General features: G+C 45.0%; 1 protein-coding gene across 1 annotated transcript in view; it reads right to left on the bottom strand.

Moving 5' to 3' along the window:
• The window catches only part of IQANK1 (IQ motif and ankyrin repeat containing 1), a 478,492-nt gene that overhangs the window by 419,588 nt on the left and 32,788 nt on the right, over positions 1–26,116 (bottom strand). Inside the window, 1 exon segment of the mRNA XM_078686619.1 lies at positions 9,111–9,211. Coding sequence (XP_078542745.1) covers positions 9,111–9,207 — 97 coding nt within the window. The 5' untranslated portion in view covers positions 9,208–9,211.

The following is a 26,116-nucleotide window of genomic DNA, read 5'->3' as shown; positions in this document are numbered from 1 at the left end:
TGTGATATAAATTCATGTAGGGATGACAATCTTCACTATACCTGGAAAGGTGTACCTTTCATTTAACATTTTTGCTGACTCTGTACTCCACACTACATAATGTCTACCTGTGAGCCCAATGAACATCTTCCATGTATTTTGCGGTCTTTCACCAGGACAGCACAAGGATCTGCTGGACTGGCTGAACACTGTGTTCAGCCAGTCCAGGAGTGAGTGCTCTTCACTCATAGTCAAGGGGGTTAACTTTTTCTCACCAATGGATGGGGAGATGGAGGCTTGGTAGCAGCTCAGATTCTAATGAAGAGCAATAGTCTTGCACAGGAGTCTACTGATTTCCCGTGAATAAAACCTCTCTGATCCTAACTCAATCACACGTATGGATGTGGTGGATAGTGGCATATGTCAAGCGCATCTTGAGTATAGGTGACAGATGACCGAGGTGGGAATGCATTTGACAAATGCAATTAACACAGCACATGGTAAGGTCATTCTTGAGGATACAGATTTAAGAAAAATATGGAATTGACCATGCAGTGTTGTCTTTGTTGGTGCAGGGATGTGGAATTTCTATAGCCTGACGCCCAGGACATTGGATGGGCCTTTGTGGACAGGTTTTGCAAAGGTTTTCATTCTTCATTCACAACAGATCCCAAAGAGTCAAGGTGAATCAATACCTATCTCAGCCCTCTACAGTCTCCATGGGGGTCCCACAAGGGTCTGCCTTATCTCCCAAATTCGTTAACATATTCTTGGAACCATTAGCAAATGCACTAAACTCCATGAACATTCTTTTTCATGTGTATGCGGATGACACGCAACTTTACCTGAAAATCACCTCCTCTGAAGACTTCACTTCACTCAACTCTACCCTGACAAATACTCAAGACTGGCTAACAGAGAAATACCTCCTGCTCAACACCTCCAAAGCGGAATTTCTTCTCCTATCTCCTAATCACATCCCCAAGATGACCTCTGGATGAAACACCTCACTGACTTCAACTTCTTTCCTCACATTACTGTTTCAGCTAAATCTCTTGGAATCGCCCTGGACATGCACTTGAACATGAAGAATCATATTAGTAAGGTGTGCAAGGTAGCTAACAACCAGATGAGTATACTTCGGAATCTCAAACCATTCCTTTCAGAAGATGACTTCAAGCAGGTTGTTCAAGAATTGTTTTGCCGAGGCTAGACTTTGGCAGTGCTACGCTCTGTGGCTTCCCCAAATATACCTTGGCCCCACTAAGGGCTTCCTTGTATTCCGCTGCCTGATTGATTAAGTGTACAAAAAGAAATGCTCACATATCCCTAGCCCAAAATCTCTAAATTGGTTGCCCTATGAAGCAAGAATACAGCTAAAGATTGCCTGCTTGCTCAGATATCCTTCAATTTCAAAACCCCGTTACCTGGCTCAAAAGCTAGAATTATCTGGAAGGGGTAGACCATCAAGAAGTGCAAACTCTTTCTTCTTGAAACCACAGATGTTTCGTAAAAAGAGAACAAGGCACAGGGCTTTCTCAGGCTCGGCCCGAAGAACTGGAACTCTCTCCCACCGGAAGTCCAGAGAATCTCCTCCACAGCTACTTTAAAAAAGGAAGTGAAAATAATCCTAATGAACAAGTTCTTGCCTTAAATGGTCATGGCTCGTCTGTTTTTCTCACCGCGCCCTGATTACTTACTATATTGGACTAACACCTGTGAAGCCCAGAGTTGTCTACTATACTCTTTTGGTAATGTTTGTTCTTCTCCCAGTACGCTATTGTATTAGATAAATGTGATGTTGTCATTTTTCTTGCCTGCATTCTTAAATGACGCTGGTTTTCCCCATTATTATTTCCTACCCTTCTAAAGTGTGAAGCGCTGTGATACCCATCTGGGTCATGTACGCGCTATACAAACCTTTATAAATAAATAAATAGTTTGGGGTCAAGGGCAATACATTTTAATGTGTATTTTGTCATTGGGACAAGTAGGCCCAACCCCCTGCAGGACAAACCCTTTGGCTGCCAGTTTGCTGTACCAAATTATAGATCAGAGAAGGGCACTGTTTGCAGTTAAGGTACTACTTTTGTCCATATGGTAATGCTGTTCAAACTTGTATTTATGGTTCGTTAATTGAAAGACTTTATTATTAGGGTGAGCGCTCTAAATAAATGTTGTAAGCTCTGACTGCACTATTGACAGTGGTTCCAGTATAAATGTAGTATACTTGTAAAGCGCACAGCTGCCCCAGCAACGGGGCGTCCCGGCGCTGTATAACTCTGGGGAACCCGTCCTGGCTTTCCCTGTGGGATGGTCCCTGCTGGGAGTCCCCAAGGTGGAGCCAGGCATCCCCGGAATTGGTGGGGCCGTTGTGGAGATTAGGCAAGCTAATGCCCAGAGTTGCCGAGTGTGATCCCTGATTAGAGTAAGCACCGGAGCGAGAATTATCGAGTCCGCTGACCAAGGTCCACGACCCTGCCGCATCGGGAATCGAACCCTGGTCCCGGGCCGACTTCTGCTCTCGGGTCTGCCGCCTCTAACCAGTGAGCCACACTACTCCACTAATATATTAATACTAGTATATAAATGTGTACGGACATTAGCAAAGTTTAGCAATATGAGGCTATGTATAATGCTCCCAGAATGCTCTCTGATTTGATGCAAATATTTGCAGAAGCTTCCAAAAAAAGATTGATGATTCTTTGCTTCCAAAATAAAATGTTCATTAAAAAAATGAAAGCAGGAAAAACTTTTTAGCTAAACTACTGTAAAATTTCAGGTTACATTTCTTTGCAGCATCATTTAGTAACATGTGTTGATGCGTGCTAGTATTTCCCTAAAATATTTATAATGGAAAATCTGTGTAACAAGTTTCATTAAGAGTATGGGGAAAAAAATAAACAGGCATTGGCAAAGCCAGCAGGTTGGAAATTGTTTGTCAGCTTTTTAGTTTTGTCAATGTATGACTTGTTTTGGCATGGTTTTTGTAAAATCTTATTGGCGTGGGAGCGGCTGTGCCCTCACCATTATAACGAACATTGGCAAAAGCAAAAATTGTTTTTGGTCTCAAAAAGAACACACTGCCACAATAGTTACTGGCACTGAACAAAACGCCTGTGTGCCAATATGTTCCTTGTGAAAGAGCAGAATGCTGTCACTCACAGTGAAGCTAACCGATACAGAGAGAGAGAGAGAGAGAGAGACAGAATTTTAATAAATGCAAAAGGTCATGGTCAGCCAGACCAAATTAGGGTCCCAATTGTAAAAGAAAGTCTCAAATGTGCACCCATGCAGGGGTGTGGAATTTAATCAAACATCTACTTGTCCATGGGGCAGGTTGCTTCATAAATCTACTTGTCCTGTACAAAACCACTTGTCCCTTTGGTACCATGTAGTGCGGCAACAAATTATGTCCGCAATCTCATTATATAAGAGCTCTGATATAGCCCTCTGATTAGGTCAGGGCTCATACCATAGAAATGTTTGAGTATTTGCAATCCCCTTATGTTGCCACGTTTCCGCAGATCTACATACTTGGGCAGAAGATGGAGGTAAGCAATAGTTCCAGGATTAGAATGCCCTTTTGAGTTTGTGCAAACCTACTAACTTGGATGTTTTAAGGGTTTTCAACAACTTTTCTCCAATCTTTTCCCATACTGAGAAAAAACGTAAACCTTCTAAAGTTGGGGAAAAAAGTGGTTGGATTGAAAGTGAACTTGCAAACACTCAGAATTTCGCATGAGCACATCTACACATGCATATTTGCTCATGCTAAAATGCAGTTCACAAATAATTTCTAGGAGTACTATTTCTTGTCCTACTTCTGTAAAGCTGTATAGCTGCACATAATGCAATGACCTATATCATGGAAGGGATTGGAAGGGATGTGGAATTCCTATAGCCCGACGCCCAGGACATATTGTTTGGGGTCAAGGGCAACAAGTTTTCATGTATATTTTGTCCTTGGGACAAGTAGGCCCAACACCCCCCCCCCCCCCCCCCCTGCAGCACAAACCCTTTGGCTGACAGCTTGCAGTACCACAATATGGATCAGGGAAGAGCACTGTCTGCAGTTATTGTAATATTTTTCCCATATTTTAATGCTGTTCAAACATGTATTTATGGTTCATTATATGAAAGTCTTTATTATTAGGGTGAGCGCTCCAAGTAAATGTTCTAAGCTCCAACTGCACTACTGACAGTGGTTCCAGTAAAAAAAATGTGCACACACGTTTTCAAAGTTTAACAATATGAGGCTATGTATAATGCTCCCAGAATGCTCCGATTTAATTCAAATATTTGCAGAAGCTTGAAAGCAAGATTGATGATTCTTTGCTTTCAAAATAAAATGTTCATAAAATGAAAGCAGGAACAAAACCATTTTGCTAAACTGCTATAAAATGTCAGGTACCATTTCTTTGCAGCATCATTTAATAACATGTGTTAACATCTGTTGAGGCATGCTAGTATTTCCCAAAAATATTCATAATGGAAAATCAGTGTAACCAGTTTAAATAGGATTATGGGAAACAAAAATAAAGAAGCATTGGCAAAGCCATAGGTCTGAAATTGGTGGTCAGCTTTTTAGTTTCGTCAATATGTGATTTGTTTTGGCATGGTTTTTGACCTTATTGGTGGGGGAGCTGCCAGTCCTTCACCATTAGAAGAAACATTGGCAAAAGCAAAAATAGTTTTTGGTCCCTCCAACCACTTTTTTCCAAACTCTGGAAGAAGGTTTACGTCTGCTATTGTCAGGTGCAAATTTCGAACATTTCTCAGTATGGGAAAAGATTAGAGAAGAGTTGTTGAACACCTTAAAACATGCATGTTAGGTTTGCACAGACTCATAAGGGCATTCTAACCCTGGAACTATTGCTTACCACTTCCTTCAACCCCAGTATGTAGATCTGCGGAAACGTGGCAAAATAAGGGGATTGCAAGTATTCAAACACTACTATGGAATGAGCGCTGGCATAATCAGATAGGCTATAAAGGAGCTCTTATATAATGAGATTGCTGCCATAATTTGTCGCTGCACTACATGGCACCAAAGGTGCAAGTGAATTTTGTTACAGGGCAAGTAGATTTATGAAGCAACCTGCCCCATGGACAAGTAGATATGTTATTAAATTCCACACCCCTGTAAGCACTATGCATAAAGATACATATGGGGGAGAAGTTCGTTTAAAAACTGAAATTACTTCTGCTGTACTTGGGCTAAGGTCTGTTGCATATGTTGTTGGAGCAATCAGTAATGTATGCATACGATATAGTACATGCTGATATTTGTGATGTTTGTTTGGAAAAAAGTCAATAAAGATATATATATTTTTTTTAAATACATAATCGTAAGCAGTTAGTATTTGGAAGGTACGTCCTAAACGTGCCCATTCCAAACACAGATTCAGTATGGTTTTCTAAACCCATTTAGCAATTCGGCATCCTGTTCTGGAATCACTAAATGGGTTTATTTAATTTGAAAAACACATTTAATGGATTCAAACCCTATATTTTACTTGATCATAGGGTTTGTGACCTTTGGTAGAAATTGGTAGAAATTATTTGCACAAGAAAAGAAGTGTTTCTTAAGAAAAATGATTTGGTTAAAATTCAAACTCTGAAGTAGCTATTAAAATTAGAACAAGCTCATTGCCTCACTTAAGGTGTGGTGAAATTATCTATCATGGACAGCAGGAGACGTGCTTGATGACCACCCACTTACTGAGTACTGCTGCAAAAAGAGCCTAAAGTTTACGGTGTATTATTGTGATGTTTTAAAACTGCTAAATTAAAAACAAAAGATGTGCAGCCTGTAGTCATGTCTTCCTTTAGATGCATAATTTCAGTTCAAGTCAATAATTGACCATGGCTGAGATAAAATCATTCCACCAGAAAACTATTGGTTTATTCAAGCTGTAACCCAGCTCTCCTGCCCAAATGCAAATTTCCAGTAATTCACCATACTTTTACTCGTTCCTATTTCCAAAAACATCTAGGACTCAAACTGGGAGAACTGCACTTTTTCTAAACGAGGGGTTATCATTCGTTAAAGATCACCTTATGGGACATTGATTGAAAATCAGACTATATTAACATGGATTCCATTTGAAAATCATAACCCCATTATTTAGTTGTTGTCCAGATACGCATCTGAACCTTGCCAGTGAAAGCTGTACGGATATTAAGTCATAGTCAACTCATTTTTATAGGCCACGAGTTGCAAGTAATACACTTCATACTCTGGACAAAGTTGTAAGTTCGTAAAATTGGACAGAAACTATTCTCAATTGTAATGTGCAGCACTTAGTGAAGTAAAACTGAGCAACTCCTCTGCCACCACAAAACGTTTTGAACAAGCATGCAGTTAGTGTCACTACTCTTCCGCCACTGTGTCATTGATGCATAGGGCATAGTATTGGACTGCTCACAGGACGTCCCAATGAATGGTGGATTTTCAGTGCCACTCCTTTTAGACACTGCTGGCATTCTGATGGCAATAACACAACTCGCTCTGCAACTACAGATAGTGAGATCCCAATGTAGGGAAAACAACTTACTAATTGCCTATTACTAGCATTAAAAAAAGGGAGCACGTAGGAAGTTGTACCTGAGTGATGCTATTCAGGAGAGGAAAGTCTACTCACACAAGTACAACCCTAAGGACAAATACCCATCAGCCCACCTAGAGAAGCTCCACACAATCTGAAGATGAAGTGAAACGCACTGCAATCCAGCGTTTGCTCAGAGAAAAGTATTGCTGTTTGTTCTTACACACTGATAAGATGGTATACAGGTTAATGTCTGCAGTCCTAAACATATTGAAAAGAAATATGGAGCCTCTAAAACAATATCCATACTCTATGCACCTATGAAAGTTACCTGCAAAAGAAGTGTATGGGGCTCCCAAAAGGATTTTCACCAGCACTCCTCGTGCCAGAGTCAGTACTTTCTGCCATGTAGAACATAATTAACATGACATAAAGAGAAACAACTAAGGATAATCATCTTATGAACCAGGCACGGAGGAAATAACTAAATGGATCATAGTCTGCAAAATAGAGGAATGTTTTGCAGGGCAATTCATCTATGCCACATGAATGAAAACTGCACAGTCATAAAGGAAACCGATGTGGTTTTACAACCAGAGACACTAAACGCTCAGCATTAGGGAAGAGTGTTTGATATCCATGGCAAAATTGCAGGATACCTAGAAACAAGGTTAAAATTGCATGTATAATAGCTTCCTACCGAGGCTAAAAAGAAGAGTCTGCCACTTGCAGAACTCGTATCAAAAAGATATAAGGTGAAATATGAAGAGTGTCACTGCTGCCTTGTAGACCAGAACCTAAGGCATTTTGCTGTGTTGCATCCGGTGTACAACTCTCTTTGAAGGTAAACTGGTTGATTCCACCTTACTAACAATACTCCTCGGTGATCTGAAGCAGGGGGGTGGAGGGAGGGAGGGGTGTCACAAAAATCAATCCTCGAAGACGAAAGAGCAGCTTAGCAGAATCAGTACCCGCATCCACTACCAGCTGGATGATAAGCCCTTATGGAGCACATGTCAGGTGACTAGCATGGAGACACGCCAGTCTTCTTTCCAGTCGCACTCACTCCATGGCCTTGAAGTGATCAGCAGGTTTCAAATCTAGCATGTCTTTAGGTACTTCTACTATAAAGGATGAGCCTTTAAACACATCATCACCATCCATAGTTGAATAAAGGCATTGCATGCCAATTAAGAAACCAATTCTGAATTTCTTTCAACTGCTTGAGGTGCATTCTGGAGCATCCTTTTCTAAATAGAAAATAGTCCTGTTGCACTTACTCCCCATCCTTTTGGGTTTACGTGTGATTGCCGCACAACCTCACAAAGTTCATGTCTGCTTTGAACAGTTAGGAATCTCGAACCTATTCATTTATTTTACAATCTTTCACATTTTAACAATGAGACGTAGAAGATATTTTTAAGACGTAACTGTGAAACATGAAATTACCGGTTGGGGTAGGTAATGAATGTGTGGTTGGTAAAGGGAATAAGCAGATGGGGTGGGAAAATTATGGGGAAAGGAGGAAACTGAAATCTGGTTTTGCATTTTTAATAAGTGTTTAGTTTAAGTACTCCATGAACAGAATAGTATGCATGCTTTTTCGTAGGGACAGCAGCCTGGTTGCGGTCTTAGCTAAGCTGAGAGAGAGTCCATCAGCTTTTTGCTGCACTGGTAAATATTCTACTTTGTGCTTCTCTTGTTTTGAACTCGGGTGGTTCTAGTAAGGAGGATTTGGGTATGCTTAGTTTACACTGCGTCACATCTTAAGGAAATCATGATGCATGCCTTATCTGTTTCAAAGTATTAATCATACTTTCATTTTTACTGTTACACAAACGGTTATGCAAAACCAGTTGTGTAGTAAACTTCTCCCAATGTTTCAATCATATAAATCAATTTATATGGTCAGCAATCTTCTTTCAAATCGCACACAATGTGTGAATAATAATACACATACAGCAAACCTCTCTACATCACCTTTGAAATGAGAACAGCTATCTCCGTCTGGGACCTTGAAGTATTGTTTTGTTTCCTAGCCTGAATTGACATTCGTGTGCTGACCCTTCATAAAATGGGGACATCCAAGTTACGTCACTTTCAGTAGATTTCTAAGTCTTTTCCGATATTCATGAAAAATACGTTTGTGAAGTGCTTTTAATCATTAATACATTATTTTTTTATTAATTAACCACGTACAACAAGCCTGGGATTGAGATAAATAACCCTGTTCAAACATGAGCCTCCTCCTTAAGTGTACTGAATAGCAACATACACTGAATGTTTCCAGTACACCAAGGATGCGGGGGGGTATTTACATGCTTTTATCGTGCCATATCATTAGATATACCGGCATCAAATTCAAAACCTTCATTTTCAAGATCAGCATTTTTGAGCATTTGCACCACTGCAAATTTGACCCGAGAACGTGTCTAATGTTCAAAAATGAACTTAATACATTTTACTCTACAAATCATGGCACACTGACTACTTGTCCTGTAAACTACTGATATGTGAAGATCAGCCCCCGTCCCACTCAAATGCACAGTAACACGCATGCTTCACAGAGACAAATTCTACCTTTATTTCCTGTTGAAGCAGCAGTTGGCTTCTTCGCCTGAGATGCTCTTGTCGTCTTCTGAGCTGCAGACTTTCCAGTCGTCTTTTGCCCACTCATTTTCCTAAACAATTTGTCAAAAATAAGTAAATTCTAAAGAAGATTGCTTAAACGAATGCTTACCAGCCAACGAAATAATTATGTCACAACACCAGCAAAAGACACCTACCTTTCCTTTAATTAAACACAAACTTAGGGGGACGATCTAACAGGCGGCGGGAAGTTTGCCACCCTTAGATGAGCGGGGTGACAGATAGAGGTTTTACGGTTAAACATGTATTCCCAATATATTCTTCATACCATCAAGAGGTTTTGACCAACCAAATATAGTTGAGCTTATAAACCTGGTGGACTGAGCAGTCCGCTTTCAGTCAGTCCAAACTCATTAATCACTCTCCAAGTACTGGTTTCTATAAAATACCCTTTGCACGATATAGAATACAGATGCTGACAAACCTGGTTCTGGCATTACCCAACTCTTGACAGCAAGGATCAAAAAAAAAAATTTTTTACATCACAAACACAAATTGCATTTTAGGAATACCTTTTCTAGGCAGATAAATACGGACCAGGCCAATAAGACACAGTATCACAGTTTCTGTGGCATAACAATTAACTTTAAACGTTATTCTTGGACATTCCTGGTGAAAAATAATTTGATAAGGTTTGCCAACAATACTATTTAGATGTAAATATAAAACCTGTGCAGTGGCCAAGAACACTGTGCCCTATGTTTTGCACCCAACAAGAAGAAAGATAAATAATTTCACTCCATTACACCTTTATTCACCCTTTTAAAACTATAGCCAGTCCTGGGCCTACTGTACCTGTGGTCTAGCCCACAACTGATGCATAACTGTCAAGTCTTTTCTCTAATCTTTAGGGTTTCTAGATGTTATGATGCAGTATGTGTGTGTTGGGGTGTGTGTGTGGGGGGGGGGGGAAGGGGGAGGGGGGATCGCTAGCGTCCAAAAAACATCACACATTAAATGCCAATGTTCAGTCAGCATTAAACTTTTATTTAAAAATGCCTTTGTTCAAGTCAGTATATGATCTTGTGTTGTTTTATCATAGATCTTCGTTGTCACTGAGACTTTTGACACAGTTTACAATCTCATCAATGAGGACATTCTCATGATTTATATGACAAAGGTGATTAAGGGAAAAATAAAGTTTTTGTTTTTAGTCTTTCTTCGTGGTAATGTTCATTGAAGGCGAGCAATAAACATTCTTGTCCGTGTGCGGGATCTCAGAGTATTGTCGAAACAGGCAGCACTGAAAGAAATATACTAGCTGGGGTTAATGGACAATACCATTGCTCCTGCCCCTATTACCTACTGTTCCTGGACCCAATAGCCTGCCTTGCACTCATGCCAGAGGCTCACTGTGATCGCACAACACTGTGCTGCTGCTTATGTTATAATGTAAATCTAAAAGCAGTCCAGTGCTTGCACTAATCCCACTTATTGATAGACTGTCTTACAACTGTAGTGAGAATATGATTAGTGACTATTCAGTATGAAACATGAACGTAGGAGAAAGACATACGCAGTCATTCATATCTGTCAGCTAGGAACCATCAAAGGCATGGGCGATGCAGATTTGCACATACTCTGTACAATTGTGAGCAGATGCACCAATCCCTGGCCTAGACTAAATACTTTCACAAAGTTACAGTGAAGGCCTGACTTTGGTTAACAGCCTGCTGATTGGCTGGAGGTATTTCTCGAGTGTCTGATCTCGATCTGATGTTTAACCACATGGGTGCTGCTGACTAGCTCAGCTCATCATGAGGCGCAGCGGAGCTGCCCTCATGACGAGCTGAGCTCGTCACAGCCGTTGGAACGTTCGCCCGCGGGGGCTAATTTCCCCGCTGTGCTGAACGTTCTAAAAACGGGTATGGCCGTGACGAGCTGAGCTCGTCACTAGCACGTCGGCCCATCTCCCCCCGCACAGCAGGGGGGGGGGGGGAACACCCTGCAGCAAAGTGGTTAAGGATACAAAAGGCACACTAATCAGAAGGGGCCACTGTCCTCCTGCTGGGACATGGTGTGTCATAGTTGCAGAAAGGCTTTAAGATGCTAGGCGAAACTACAATTAAGAGAGAAAGGCTGGAAATGTGTTTAGACTGGTGTGATACATTGCACAAACACTTAATAGTTAAGCATTTGCGTTCTGCAGCGCAAGCAGTTATTTGGTGCTATATATTTTAGCAGCGTAAGTACATAGCAGCACAAAACAGATTTAATTTAAATGATGCTGATTTACTGGCCCAACGTTTTAGTCATTTTTTAGGTCGGAGATAGGCAGTGCGTGCGCGGTCTCTTCGAAACGTGCTGTATATACTTTGTGTGCTTACAGCCTGCCTATTCCTTTCCATTTGTTTCTTCGAGAGTCCTCTAAAAAGCATTGCCTCCAAGTGGCTACTCTTTCTATTTGTCCCTCTTTTCCCATGGGTTGGTCCCTCTCTTGGAGCACCGCTCCATTACTTGTGGCCTTACAATTGTCCCATTTAGAAAATGTTTAAGACTATTTATTTCTTTTTTTTTGTAAAAGATATTTTTATTGCATTTTAAAGAAAACAAAAGGAAAACAAACAAAATGAAACCAAGCGGCATCAATGCAGTAGCACAGTCCGGGCCCCGCTGGAGCATCCAATACAGCCATCATTAGTACCAAGCACCAGCTAGTTAGTCTAAGCGAAGTTTGTAACGAGAGCATCGGGTAGTCGTTCGCCAGGTGTCACCCAAGGACTCTGCTGGGACCATCCCGAAGGGGATAGCCAGTGGCACGAAATGGCACGTGAGTCCCGCGCTGGTGAGGTCCCTCCTCATTCTTGTCGTGCCGCAACAATAACAAACCCCCCCAACCGTGTCACCCCCCCCCCCCCCCCCCAAAGTGGTGGCGCCAGCATACACTCTCAGTCATCACTCCTCACTCATATCAGCTGGGTAATTATATTTGGAAAAGATGAAGTCCTCTCAGGGCCGATGGACAGACAGCAGAAGGTAAACCAGTCGACAAAAACCTGACCAAAGGTCCCCAGCGGAACATAAAGTTCTTAAAGTTGCCCAGGAAGATGTCCGCCATTCTCTCAATGCTCATCAGCTTCCACAACGTTGCGTGCCATAAAGACATGGCCGGGGCCGCTTGTTTTTTCCAAGCCGCAGCCAGTGTCAGTTTAGCCGCCCCCAAGCACAGCCACAAAATTTGCTTATCAGCCTTCGTTTGATGTTCTAACAACGGGTCTCGGAGACCCAAGATAACAAAGGATAGGGAACCCGGAATTGGATATCCCAGCATGTCTTTGATATGTGATAGAATTTCGGCCCAGAAAGGTCTAATGACAGGGCAATCCCACCAGATGTGGCGAAAATCACCCAATAAGCCACAGCCTCGCCAACAGCGGTCCGAAGTCACCGGGAAGATGCGATGAAGTTTTGAGGGGTAGAGATACCAATCAAACATGGTTTTGAGGTGGGCATCCCTCAGATCTGCCGAGTGGTTATGGGTTTTAATGTCCCTCCAAAGACTCCTCCATTCAGTCTCCTCTATGTCCCTACCCAGCTGACTTTCCCAATGATCCATATAGCGGGGACGTGGGGAGAGCACCGTGTCAAGTAGGAGTTTATATAAAAAAGAGATCGTTCCCTTCATTGTGGAGGTTCGTAACAGGAAAGCTTCGAACGGTGAGGGCGGTCTGATAGCTGCCTCTCTGAGACCGGGCGAAGTCGCCCAGTGGATCAACTGGGCATAGCGATACCGTTCCGTCGGTGGTAGGTCGTAGTCCCGCATGCAATTAAAGAAGGTAAGGGGCTCCGCACCGTGGAAAAGATGCGTAAGGGCTCTACAACCACCCTCTCTCCAAAGGCGAAAAGGCCCCTCCTGTAATGCCGGCGGAAAAGCCGGGTTAAAATGTAGCGGAGTAAAGGGGGAGGGGAATGACGTCCAACGCTCGTCCCCAGAAACCGAGTCCCACACCTTCAAGACCGTGCCTGTGGGGGTGCTGATGTAAGCGTTCCTAGGTCTGTCTGATCTAGGTTTCCAAGCTAGGTCCCAAATCGATCTCCCAGCCACACTTCTATCCATGTGCAGCCAGTGTTTTTCTGATTCCTGCTGCGACCACTCCACCAATACTCTCAATTGCGCGGCCTTATAGTACAAGTGCAGATCCGGGAGACCCACTCCTCCCCCGTCCCTTGGTCGCTTCAACGTCGCATAAGAGAGGCGTGCTCGGCCACCCTGCCATATGAATTTCAAGAGGAGGGTCTTCACCCGTCGGAAGAAATCGAATTCTATCGGTATGGGGAGGGCCTGGAAAAGATACAGGAATTTCGGAAGGAGGACCATCTTAATAGCATGGATCCTGCCCAGCCAAGAAATGTATTTCGGCTTCCACTTGTCCAATTCCCTCCGCACAGCCGAAAACATAGGCGGGAAGTTCGCTGCAAACAAAGAGCCCACAGAGGATGTTAGTCGGACCCCTAAATAGAGCAGGGAGTCCGACGCCCATGCCAATGGCGTAAGTGGCCGCAATCGCTCCACCTCAGTCGGTGGGAGCGTCAGGTTCAAGATATAGGATTTATTAAAGTTAACCTTGAATCCGGCTACATCCTCAAAGCTAGAGAGCAGAGTTTGTATGTGCGGCAGAGATTGCGCCGGATCTCCTACCGAGAGGAGCACATCGTCCGCAAAAAGGGAGATTTTATGTTGTTCACCCGAAAAGGGGAGTCCCTTTATCAGTTCGTGTTCACGCAGCGCGATGGCTAGGGGTTCAATGCTCAAGGCAAAGAGCAAAGGTGAGAGGGGACAGCCCTGTCTCGTGCCCCTGGTGTGAGCAAAACCGGCGGAGCGGTGTCCATTAACCACCACCCTGGAGTATGGAGTATTGTAGTTCGCACGGATCATAGTGAGGAAGCGCGGCGCGAATCCAAATGCCTCCAGGGTGCGGAACATGAAGTTCCAGTCCACCCGGTCAAAAGCCTTTTCAGCATCCAACCCCACCAGCACCGCCGGGAGGCGCATCTTCGAGGCCTTCTCAATGAGATGAATCACCCTCCTCAGGTTATCATGTGTTTGGCGTCCTTTGATAAAACCCGACTGATCCGGGTGGATAATGGCCGGCATCAGATCCTGAAGCCGACGAGCCAGAATCGCAGAATAGAGCTTGGCGTCTATGTTAAGCAAAGCTATCGGTCGGTAGGCTGAGCAGTGGGACAGGTCTTTCCCTGACTTAGGAATCACGGAGATTCTGGCCTCGGCCATGGAGCCCGTGGTGCAACCCGTGTCCGCCATATCGTTAAAGAGGGGTACCAAAAATTCGCAGAGCTCCGAAGCGAAGGATTTATAAAATAGAGCCGTGTAACCATCCGGGCCGGGGGCTTTGTGAAGTTTAAGGTCCCTGATAGCCGTCAGCACCTCCTCTCTAGAGATAGGGGCCCCCAGCAGCTCGTTTCTTTCCTTCGACACCTTTGGGATGGGGAGAGAAGCCAAAAAACGTTCCTGTGCTGCTGGATCTCGAGGGTCATCCCTGTAAAGTGCCTCATAGAACTGGCCAAAGATACCAGCCTTATCAGCATCACTGTGGCGAATCGTACCTGAAGGGTCCAGGATGCCCCCTATATAATCCCTTTCCCGTTTGTCACGCAGTTGACGTGCCAGGTGTCTACCTATTTTGTTTCCCTGGGAATAGGAAGTGCGCCGCAGTCGGAGCAAGGTGAACTCCGCCCGGTTGGCATAGTGGGCCTTCAATTTACCCCTTACTGCGGTCAATGGTCTCAGGGTAAGCCTAGACGGATTATCTTTGTGGGCCTTCTCCAAGGCTGCCAGCTCCGTTTCCAGGTCCTCCCTGTCCTTCCTCCTCAGTCGATTGAGGTTGGCGTTGAGGTGAAGGCATGTACCCCGTATCGAGGCCTTGCAGGCATTCCAGGTGTTAAACAGGGAGGTATCCGACGCCGGATTAAGAGTTCGGAATTCCCCTATTGCTTTACGTAGGGCTTTGCATGAGGAATCGTCCCTGACGAGTGCTGGTGGAAAATACCAAGTTTTCACACCGTCCCCCCCGGAAGGCCATCGCAGCCCCAGTACCAGCAAGCTGTGGTCCGAGACAGACAGGGGAAAAATGCTAGCATCCCTCAAATCCCCTCGGAGAGCCTGGCTCACAAAAACATGGTCAAGCCTGGAGTAGGAGTGGTGAACATGGGAGAAGAATGTGTAATCTCTCGACTGGGGGTGCAAGAATCTCCAGCTATCAACCAAACCAAAATCCCCAATCGCATCCCGATTCTCAGCAGAAAACACTCCCGCCCTGCCCTCTGCGTCCTTGAGCTATCCAGATCCCCATCCCAAATCATGTTGAAATCACCCAACATCACCACAAGGCCCTCCGCAAAGTCCCCCGCCTTGTCCAACAGGTCACGCAGAAAAGCATTCTGCCCCGAATTGGGAACATACACCACTACAAATGTACAGGACACTCCACCAAGCACCCCCTTAACCATAAGCCACCGCCCTTCCTTGTCACAGCTAATCCCCAAAGGTTGAAAGTGCAAAGACACTCGAAAGAGAAGCGCTACCCCTCTATGTTTGGTGGAGGCAGAGGCCCTATAAATCAATGGGAAGTGCCTGTGACGTAGCCGGAGTTCGTCCTTACGCGCCAGGTGGGTCTCCTGGAGTCCCACAATATCCAGTTGGTTATCAATAAGATACTTCCATACTTTTTGGCGCTTCTGCGGTGAGTTAAGGCCTTTGACATTCCACGTCCCAACACTAATCGGCATAAGGGAACTCCACCACCCTCCCCAGGCTAAGCAGTGCAGGTACCTCCCCGCCCCCCTCCCTCTTGACAATCACAGTTGCCAGATCCAATCGACCCTTCACCACCAAGACTCCACCTCGCCTCACCTTGTCTATAAAATCCCGTAACCCAGGACTGGGAACAGCAAGCATCCAATTATGACGCTCCCTGGTAGACCCAGCAAGCAAGAGTCCCGAGCATCCAGCCCCAATTAGAAAAAGCACACCATACATCCACACCAGGCACCACCACTCCCCAACTCTCCCAACCCCTTCCCCACCAACCCACACAACACCCCCTGAATTCCCCCCCCCAACAGCACCCCAACCCAAAAACAAACAGAGATACTTAGCAGTCTCAACGAAGAGTCCCAGAGCAGTGCAGCGCACCGCGTAGTCACTGGGAAGGGGACAGGAGACTCCCTCTGGAACTCCCAGGGCCTCGGTCCGGGGTGTCTTCTCACAAAGTATTTGCATACCCACGGAACCTGAGAACAGGAGCCCCCTCCGGCGCCATCAGTCGCAGCCCATAATTCAGGCCGCCCCGGAGCTCTGCTGCGACTCCGTCAGCGTCGCCGAAGCAACGGAGGCCACCGCATCCCCCCTTTCCTGCAGGCTGGCCGTTCGGTCGGGCCGTCCATGGCCAGGCGCTGGACCCACTCTATGCCAAGAGGAGGACCGATGTCGACGTCTCGGGGACGGGCTGCCCACTCTCGAAGTTGGAGACTCATCTTCAATGCCCAGGAGGTTCTTTGCTTCCTGAAGCGAGCGTAACTGCACCAGCCTGTTCTCCCAACGAAAAACTATGCGGAATGGATGACCCCATGAGTAAGTAATGTTACGGTTCCGCAAGAAAGCCGTCACAGGTCTAAACTCCCTCCGCTTCTGAAGGGTCGTCGCCGCCAAGTTCTGATATAGTTGCGGGCGGTGTTCACGGAACTGCAGAGTAGGAGCGTCTCGAGCTTTCCTGAGGATCCTCTCTTTGAGTTGAAAGTCATGGACACACACTAGAATATCCGGGGGAGGTCCGCCCCTCCGCGGCAGTCCTACTCTGTGAACCCGATCCATCCGAATGTCCTGGATATCCTCCTCACCCAGGATCTGAAGGAAGAGGTCCTGCACGTAGCCCCGCAGATCTCCCGCCTCACCATCCCACGGCACCGCTCGAATACGTATGTTATTTCTGCAGGAACGGTTCTCCAAATCCTCTGCATGGGACTGCAAGTCCAAGTTTTGTTCAGTAAGTCTCAGCACGTCCTGTTGCAACTGGTGGACGTCGTTCGCTATGCTAAGATCGTGATCCTCTAGCGTGGCCACTCTCTCCCCCACTGCATCGACGTCCCTCCGCACCTCTCAGAGATCCGACGTCAGTTGTGCTCGGAGTTCCGATATATCGTCTTTGATAGATTTAAAGAGGTCAGTCATAAAGGCTTTGGTAACTGGAGCCTCGTTGTCCGACCGCCCCGGAGAGGAACTCGGGCCAGGGGACGGCGGTTGCTGGGAATTCTTCGACTGGGCATCCTTACCGGCCTTCCTGCGCACAACATTAGCCATCGCGGCCCTCGTGGACTTCCTGGTAGACACCGACCGGAGTCCTCCCGGCTCCAGTGGAATCCAAGTAATGCACCAGTAAACCTCCCTCGGTGCCTGTAACAGAGGCAGCCCCAGTATGGTCCGGTCCAGCAGCCTTCGCAGCTCCTGATCCCACCTTGTCAGTTTGGGCGAAGCGGCGGCTCAGTCGCAACCTGCCGGTAAGCCAGGGACCAGGAGAGCAGCCTCTCGTTCCCCCCCTGCAACAGGCGTCTCGGGATGGCAAATCGCGGTCCTCTAGGGTACTCTCAGTACCATTCGACAGCTCGGCCCCCCCGTCTGCAGGCGTTAGCAAGAGTCCTGATACAGCGCTAGGGGTGGAAGGGGGGGGGGGGGGAAACCCAGCTCGCAGGGCCTATCTCCGGTACAGCGCCAAACGGGTCCCCCCCTGCAGCAGGTGTCCTGCTGTCCGACTTCTCGACCCCCAGCAGCCAAGGCGAGACCGTGGGTACTAGCTGCTCGCACCGGCACTCCTTTGTAGCGTAGCGCCACTCCGGGGGTCAGGCCGCCACTCTTCCGGCTTCCCCGTGGTTAGGGGATCAGCCGAGGGTTGTCCCTCCTGTCGCGGCACCTCCGCCGGATTGCCGGAGAGGCCCTCGGGCCGCCTGCTCTCCACCTAGGTCGGAGCCCAGACCCACCTCAATGCACGGGCCCAGACTCCGCCCAGTGCGTGATCCTCGGCGTCAGCGACAACCGCGCTCGGCGCTAGGCCGCAGACCGTGACCTCGACTGGGCAGCTCGCCGTGCTCCGGCTCCGGGCGCCCGGGGTGATAAGCTCCTCCCCCGTCCGGGGATCCGGGGATGCAGCACCGGTCAGGCGCCATCGCTCCGCCAACGGCCCTCAGTTGCTTCTCACAGCAGTGCCCAGGCAGACCCGCCGGACGCCGCCTCCAGCTCCACTCCCGGCTGCCGAGGACTGCTCTCCTGCGCCACCGCTCTCGGCGCCTCTCCGGCCTCAGGCAACTTCACCGGTCCAGGCACCGCACCGGCCGCTCCCGCTCCGCCCAGGGTCGCACCCCCACCGGCGGCCGCTGTGTTCGGTCTCCGGAGCAACCCGCAGCTCAATGGGACTCCGGGGGCCCCCGCTATACAACGCTATTCAGGGCCCGGCGCCGGAGGGGACAAAAACACGTCCTACTCCGCCGCCATCTTGGCCACGCCCACGCCCCCTATTTATTTCTTTAACAGCGCTTTAGACCCGTGCTCGTGTTTTCACTCGCTCCTCTGTCTGCACGTGCATGAATGAATGCAAAGCTATAGTTGTCTTAGTGCTGGCTATGAAGGTTCAAAGCCATACCAGCTGCTCTCTTGCTCCCTTTAGCACAGCGCAGTCCCAGCCTTCTTTACTTCAGCAGGCTCACTCAGAACAAATTAGCTCACGTTCACTCGGCGCTCCAGCCTCACGCAGCCCCAGCTTCCCCCTGCTAAAAGTATGTGCAGTCTGCTGCCGGGGGACATGAAACACTACATCTCACTTGCGGGAGGGGGAATGTCCACCGTAGTCGCCAAAGTTCGGTCAGGCACGCCATAAGGTATAACTATCACATAAACCAAGTGACATCTGATGCATACAATACATGGCAACTAAAAAAAGGCAACAAACAGATGAAATCGCTATCCTCTTTTTTTTTTTAAATCTCAGATGTAATCTCACCCATTGTCTCTCATGGTGGCTTGCCTGCTATCTTGGAAGAGCATTTGTTACACGCTGTTCCACTAGTGTTTACGCTGTGGTTATTGCACTCTCTGTGTGCCATCCACGGTATTAGGATTTCACAGCAATGTGTCGTGAGTGTTTTTTAGACCATTTGCCTGACTAACTTTGAAAATACAAAAACGAATTATTCCTTGATTCACTCAATCAACAAGAACCCCCTATCAATAGTGGAATTCTTAATTCATGTAAAACACAGACTAAAGAAAGATCTCACTCAAAGTCCCTGGAACCTCAAATAATGATACTACTATAACATGCAGTGCAAACAAGTCAATTTATTTCTTTAGTACATGTAAATATGATTAAAACACAAATATTATAAAAACACCTAAAATAAAACAATGCATAATTTTAGCATAATTAAAAACAATACAAAACATCAGGACCGAACATAACATCTTATGACACTTTTATCACAGAAAACCATAAAAAAATAGGGAGGACGACCAATGATAGACAGTATGCTTTGTCTTTTAGCTCAACAATTCCCTGGGAATAATTTTAGCCAGATTAGCCTGGATACATATACTCTGTTTTGTATCTACAGGTCCAATTTGTCCTCGAGATAATGTATAGAAATGAGTCGACGCGTTTCAATGGGTATCTGGTTATTCCATCTTTATCAAGACAATATTTATGTTCACTTTTCTTTGTGGTATATTTGATTGTTATACCCTGAATGAAAGGGAATTGATATGTGCACTTATTCTTGTACTTCTTTTGTAGACTCGAAGAATGGTTTATTAACTGGACACCCTTCTTAAACAGACTTGAATAATTCCCGTTTCCCAACTGCCATATATTCTTGACCGGTTCAATCCGGAACCCCAGATTTCTAGTTTTGTGTCCAAGGGGTCCGCATATGAGGTCCAATGTAGAGGGGCTTTTAGTACATACACCTCCTCACCTGCCGATGCGCATACGTCACACTCTTGTTAACTCGGGGATTCCCTGGTTCATTCCTTTGAAAGGACTACAGTGAGTTCCCATGAAGGTGTAGGCCTTCTGTCTGGAGGGAAGACCTTAATGCCTTCCACAAAATTCTTACTCATGGGGATAAGGAAAAAGAAAACAGAGAGAGACTTCTTGAGTAACATGTGATTGTAATTACAATTTTCTTAACGGCAGAAAAATATAAACATGACTTGAGAAACTCAAGTACAAAGGGAACAACTGCTTCTTCTAGCCGTTCAACCAGCTTGCTATTTCTGCTGTAGGCACCAGTGAAGGAACCTTTTTCTTTTAAGATTGTAGGAAAACCAGGACACTTCACTTCTGTAAGTATTTCCATGCCATCCGGTAACACATTTGGAAGCCCACACTGCATGTATTCAGTGGATGGGCTGGAGAGACTGTCCACTAGGCCACTTCTTTTGTAGCACATCAGACATGTGATTTTGGCCCATAAACCAACATTGATGCGGTCATTCTGGAGGGGTTAGAATCATTCCGGTTTTGCATTACAAACAGTTTGATAAGAACAGATGGGATCTTCTCATGAGGGGTGTTATGTTTACACATTCCTAATCCCAAAGGTTTTAATGCCTCTGCCTCAGAATTCATGTGATTAATCTCGTCATCCAAAAGGACTGCTGAAATGAAATGTGCCAGAAAATGGTGAGTTGAGTAACTTCTGCTGTGCATCAGGCTGGAGGTCTCTGAGGCAAAGCCAGCGTGATATATCAGAGACAATCCATAACAATTGCTACACATTGCTGGATCAGAACAGTTACCTGAAGCCACTATTTTGCGGACTGACATCATTCATTTCAGTACTTTCATGTCCCTGGAGATTTCCTCACTGTCTCATATGGAGTTTATCACACCAGCCTTGCAAAGCTGCACTCACAACCTGCATTCATGTGGTGGAGGAGGAATCACCAAATTTTCAACAGAATCAAGCTTCTTGGCTTCCTTTTCAGGGGGAACAGAAGATAAAAAAAAATTTAAATTCAGAGTCCAACTGACGATCTTGTGATGATGGTCATGGGACTCCCAAGATCTTGGGAGCATGTGGGCGCTACTCCAACATCATAAACAAGAAGGGACAAGCCAAAATGAGCATCAGCTTGTGACCGGATCATTTTCAAAGATTAAAAACCTGATATTCAGATGCCTCATTGGTGAAGATGCACAAGAGGATATCAGTCAGTCAGGTTTTATGCTTCAGCAATGAATGTGTCTCCACAACAAAACCTGCTAAAAAAAAATAGATAACCAGAGACTCCACACAGTGAGGTGAGAGTGGAGCATACTGTCTCTCACTCTGCCATGCTTTCATCACAATTTGAATTTTGGATAAGCCTTAAGAAACATGTATGCAGAAAAATGTCCACATACCTAATTTGTTACAGACCCACCATCATATTGTTTCATTGACCTTACATCCAAACATATTTATGAACACCTGGGCATCCCGCACCTAGTGGCAACTAACTATGTGAAGGTGTGGTATATATGTATCCATTCATACACTTTACTTCACTGTGAGGCATAAAAATATTTTATAGGGATATATGGCCCAAGAAATGTGCCCATAATTTGAAAACAAAGACTAATGCTTCATGCATGTGTAGGAAACTAATAGCAGGCTGTCCGCAGAATTACACATTCATAAGTAAAGATTAGTATGCAGTTATGGATCTTCTTGTTGATTTTGAGGCACAACATTGTAGTGGAAAACAGGTGTAATGACTGATGTGGAGCAGACTTAAATCTGCCATTATCTTTCTTTAAAAAGCACATCTTAATGGATAAAAGGGGCCTCAGATTAGGAGCCTAGTGATGTGCTTGCAATGAGTAAATGTGTGAATCCGACCGTGAGAGAATGAGAGTGTGTCCTACAGATTCCGCAGCATGGACTCCGTCGTTACGGTTGAGAATTCCATACTAAATAATCTTGATAAACTTTTGACATTTTTTTTTTTACATATCTTAACAAAACTTGGCAGACACTTGAAGTTCCTTATTTTCAAATGTCATGCAAATCAATCAAGGAGGGACAACATTACTTATTCAATTCAATTTAAGCTTTATTTTGATTAAGTCAATCATAAAAGCCAATTACCATAAAATACACTGGCCAATGTTACCAAACAGTTATATAAAAACATTTTTTGTTTGTCATCAACAATTCCTATATATAGATTTGCAATTCATGAATTGATAAAACTGTACGAATTTATAATAAGCGTGAAAATATAAAATCATCGATAAAAAGATTGGCCGTTAAAATCAATAAAAATATATATTTATATGCATAAAAATTTAACTATTCCTTTTAGTCATTACACAAACTTCATAATATATCAAAAATGGCTTCCCTGGATTTGATCATACTAAATCACTAACAGGGGATGGGTCGTCCATGGCATTCGCTCTGATCCCAGTGGTCTGATATTTAACAAGCTTTGCACGAATTCTCCAAGACCAACTTAAGAATTTATCAATAGCTATAACAAATAACTCATTTGTCTTGGTCATGACAATGCGCAGGGCTATAGCACTCGACCGTGTGCCCATTTGGAAACAGATTTGTTTTAGCCATACTTTACGTGGAATGTTGTATATTGGGCAGACAAATAAAATGTGTAGAACCGTTTAATCCTGATCTTTACAGTACAAACATTTACTATTACACGTGGTCGACCATTTTCGGGTGTAAAAGTTAACTGGAAGACTGCCTACCCTAAACTGGAAATATAATCTCCTATCGCTGGGTATAGCTATAAAATCCCAAACATTTTCAAATTTGGGAGCAATCTTGTGCTCCAAAAATATATCAGTCAAAGAATTAGTCTTAGTAGAATATATGTGCTCTGCCTTTGCCATCGACCAGTATGCCTCCTTGAATTCTTTTTGGGATGGGAACTGGTTACCAACCGGATCTTCCCACAAGGGACCCATGCCCATATCAGCCAACATGATTTTAACCTTCTGGAGCCAGACAACCTTATAGTATTTATCAGCCTTCACTATGTCCTTCACAGCCATTGTGTAATGGATAAGCTCCGGGGTTGACCATAATCGACGCCAAAATGCTATGGGTCTAAATCGTACTTCCTCCACCAACAGATTACAGCCCAAATCAGATAGCAATGGAGTGCTTTGTGGTAACCCAGTTAAAGCTCTCACAACTTTGTTCTGGGCTAATATCAGGGGAGAAAGATCGTTGAAACCCCAGAGCTCCGCACCATACATTATGGAGGACCTAACCTTGGTGTTGTAAATCTTGATTGCCAGGCCTATAGGCTTGGTATAAGAGATGATATTCTTTTAATAAAATCCCTGCTAGTTGGCTATGTTTGAGGGCTATAAGGTCTATATGATGTTTCCAGTTTAGTTTTCTACTTAGGGTAACCCCTAGGTATGTGAACAAATCTGTCTGTTCTAATAACTTCCCATTCATGGCTATTCTCCCTTTCACTGCATGCTGCTTATGCACGACCATACATTTTGTCTTGTCTACATTGATCACCAACTTGTGATCGTGGCAAAATGCCTCAAAGCGCCTGAGTGCCCTAGCCAATCCGACTTGCGTCTTTGATACAATCAGGGTATTATCCGCAAACATAAGTAGCGGTATTTTGGTGCCAGCAAGAGAAGGAGTGTCCGTTGGATATGTACGAAAATAATTTACTACCCCATTAATAAATAGGGATAATAAACTTGGGGATAGGACACACCCATGGCACACCCCTTTGGTGACTGGAAACCGTGGGGTAATTTCTCCCTGGGTACCCCATCGGATTTGTGCGAAGTTATCTTCGTGCAGTCTAACAACCATAGATAAAAGTTCTGCTGGCATCCCAAGGTGCTGCAATACTTCCCATAGCTTTGTGCGCAGGACCATATCAAAAGCTGATTTAAGGTCAGCAAAGGCTGCATAGAATGTACCTCCTGCTATTACAACAACAAGCCAGTAAATTAATCAAACCCGAAAAATGTGGTCGATGGTGCTCGAGTTCGTGCGAAAGCCTGCCTGTAGAGGAGCTAGTATATCTTCGGTTTCAATCCAATCCTGTATCCTGCTCAACACTAGCCTTTCGGTAATCTTTTGTATGGCATCAATAAGACTAATCGGCCTGTAGTTCCTAGGACAGGATCGGTCCCCTTTTTTATAAATTGGGAGGATTTCAGCACCGCGCCAAGATTCTGGAATGGGGGCACCATTTGCAATACCATTTGATAGCCAAAAAATTTATTTTACCCAGTTCTCTTGATCATGAACAAACAGATCTGCGGGGATACGATCTAGTCCTGGTGCTCTCGCCCTGGGTACTGCCTTCAAGGCTTTCTCCACCTCGTCTTGAACAAATAGTAGAGGCTGGTCAGCCTTTGGAATTAAAAAAATCAATAGTATCACTTGCATTGGCATTAAATTGCTCTTCGAAAAAGGAGACCCATGTGGCCATGGCAACATGATTACATGGCTTTTGTCCTAACTCAGCATTCCCCCAATTAACCAACATTATTTATTTGTTCTGACACTCGTTTTAAAATATGTGCACTGGCTCTGCTGTGTTTTATACCGAGTGGGTGCAGGCTGTAGCCACCATGGGTAATCAGGAGTAATAACTTGGGGGAAGCAATAGAAATGTGACACTTAATTCTTACTTATCTGGGCTTTTTTTGTGGTTACAACCATTTAAAAAACATAGTCGTTTCTATGAATGCATAAATGCACAGTGATTTCTGCACTCTCCAAGCAGCAAGTTTTGTTCTCCAGTTTTGTTCATTAAAGTCCAAAAAGGATCACAGGGTTCATTCCATGTAGGAATTCAGATCGCTGCTCGGTGTTCCCAGAAAGAAGAGGTACTGCAGCATAAGGTACTTTCTTCTGCTTATTAAAACTGATTATTTCGGTGTAAACAATTTCAACCGTACTAACAATGCTCTTTAAAGTATGCAACAGATTCTGCTCAAAAACCAACAGCATATACAGAAAGCTGCCAAGTAGGAACCAGGGACGGACTGGCAGTAGCGGGCACCGGGCAATCCCCTGGTGCACCGCATGGGTGGGGGCCTGTTTTGGGCCCCTGGGGGCCGTTTTTGTTACAAGGCCGTTTTTACAGCATAGCTGCAAAATCCTTCCTGTAACAAAATCCCCAGAAAACCGGCCCTGGCAAAGAGCTCGGCGGCACCCCCAACCCCCACGGGAGGGGGTGGTACCTTGCCAGGGCCAGTTTTGGTTCCCAGTCCGGCCCTGGTAGGATCAGCGCAGGCTTGGAGTCTGGGAACATGTCTCACCGGCTCAACAAACATTGCACTCCTTGCATAGCAGAGAGAGGGTAAAGTTTAAATCACTGTACATCATGCTACCGTCAAAGGAGTGGCCCACCTACTATTACTCGATTCAGGACGAAGAGCAATGGAAAAGGACTGACACAAACTACTATCCAATCCCAAATGTAGTAAATGATAAAAAAATAAACAAGCCTTCTTAGTTCAGGTGGTCCAACTATGGAATCTGCTCATGTCAGACAGAAGGCTTGTTGAAGATCAGTACGCCTTCAGGTGAGCCTTAATATCTTCTTTTTCTTCAATAGTCAAAGTGCACTGTATCATTTAGGCAGCTTGTGATTTAAGTGTTAACATCTACAGAGCCAAAGGGCAAATGTTTGCACTTAGGAAAATAATTATTCACAGTTTTATAGAGCATTTTTCAGATAGCAATCATGTATATATAGAAAGCACAGTGAAGATCAATGTGAACATGAACAAGGAGTTACAAATCGAAGCAAGAACTAAGAAACAAGGTTAAGGCTCACTTTTTACAAAGCATCAGAGTCGTTGACTGGCCTTCTATGGGCATTTAGCTTACTGGAGACTGCAGAGCCTCCTTCAGTCCATCTTAACTTAATGGGT

Source organism: Lissotriton helveticus, chromosome 4_1, assembly GCF_964261635.1.
Source record: "Lissotriton helveticus chromosome 4_1, aLisHel1.1, whole genome shotgun sequence".
Taxonomy (NCBI): domain Eukaryota; kingdom Metazoa; phylum Chordata; class Amphibia; order Caudata; family Salamandridae; genus Lissotriton; species Lissotriton helveticus.
Note: the sequence above shows the minus strand (reverse complement) of the source record. Positions and strands in the feature narration are given on the sequence as shown.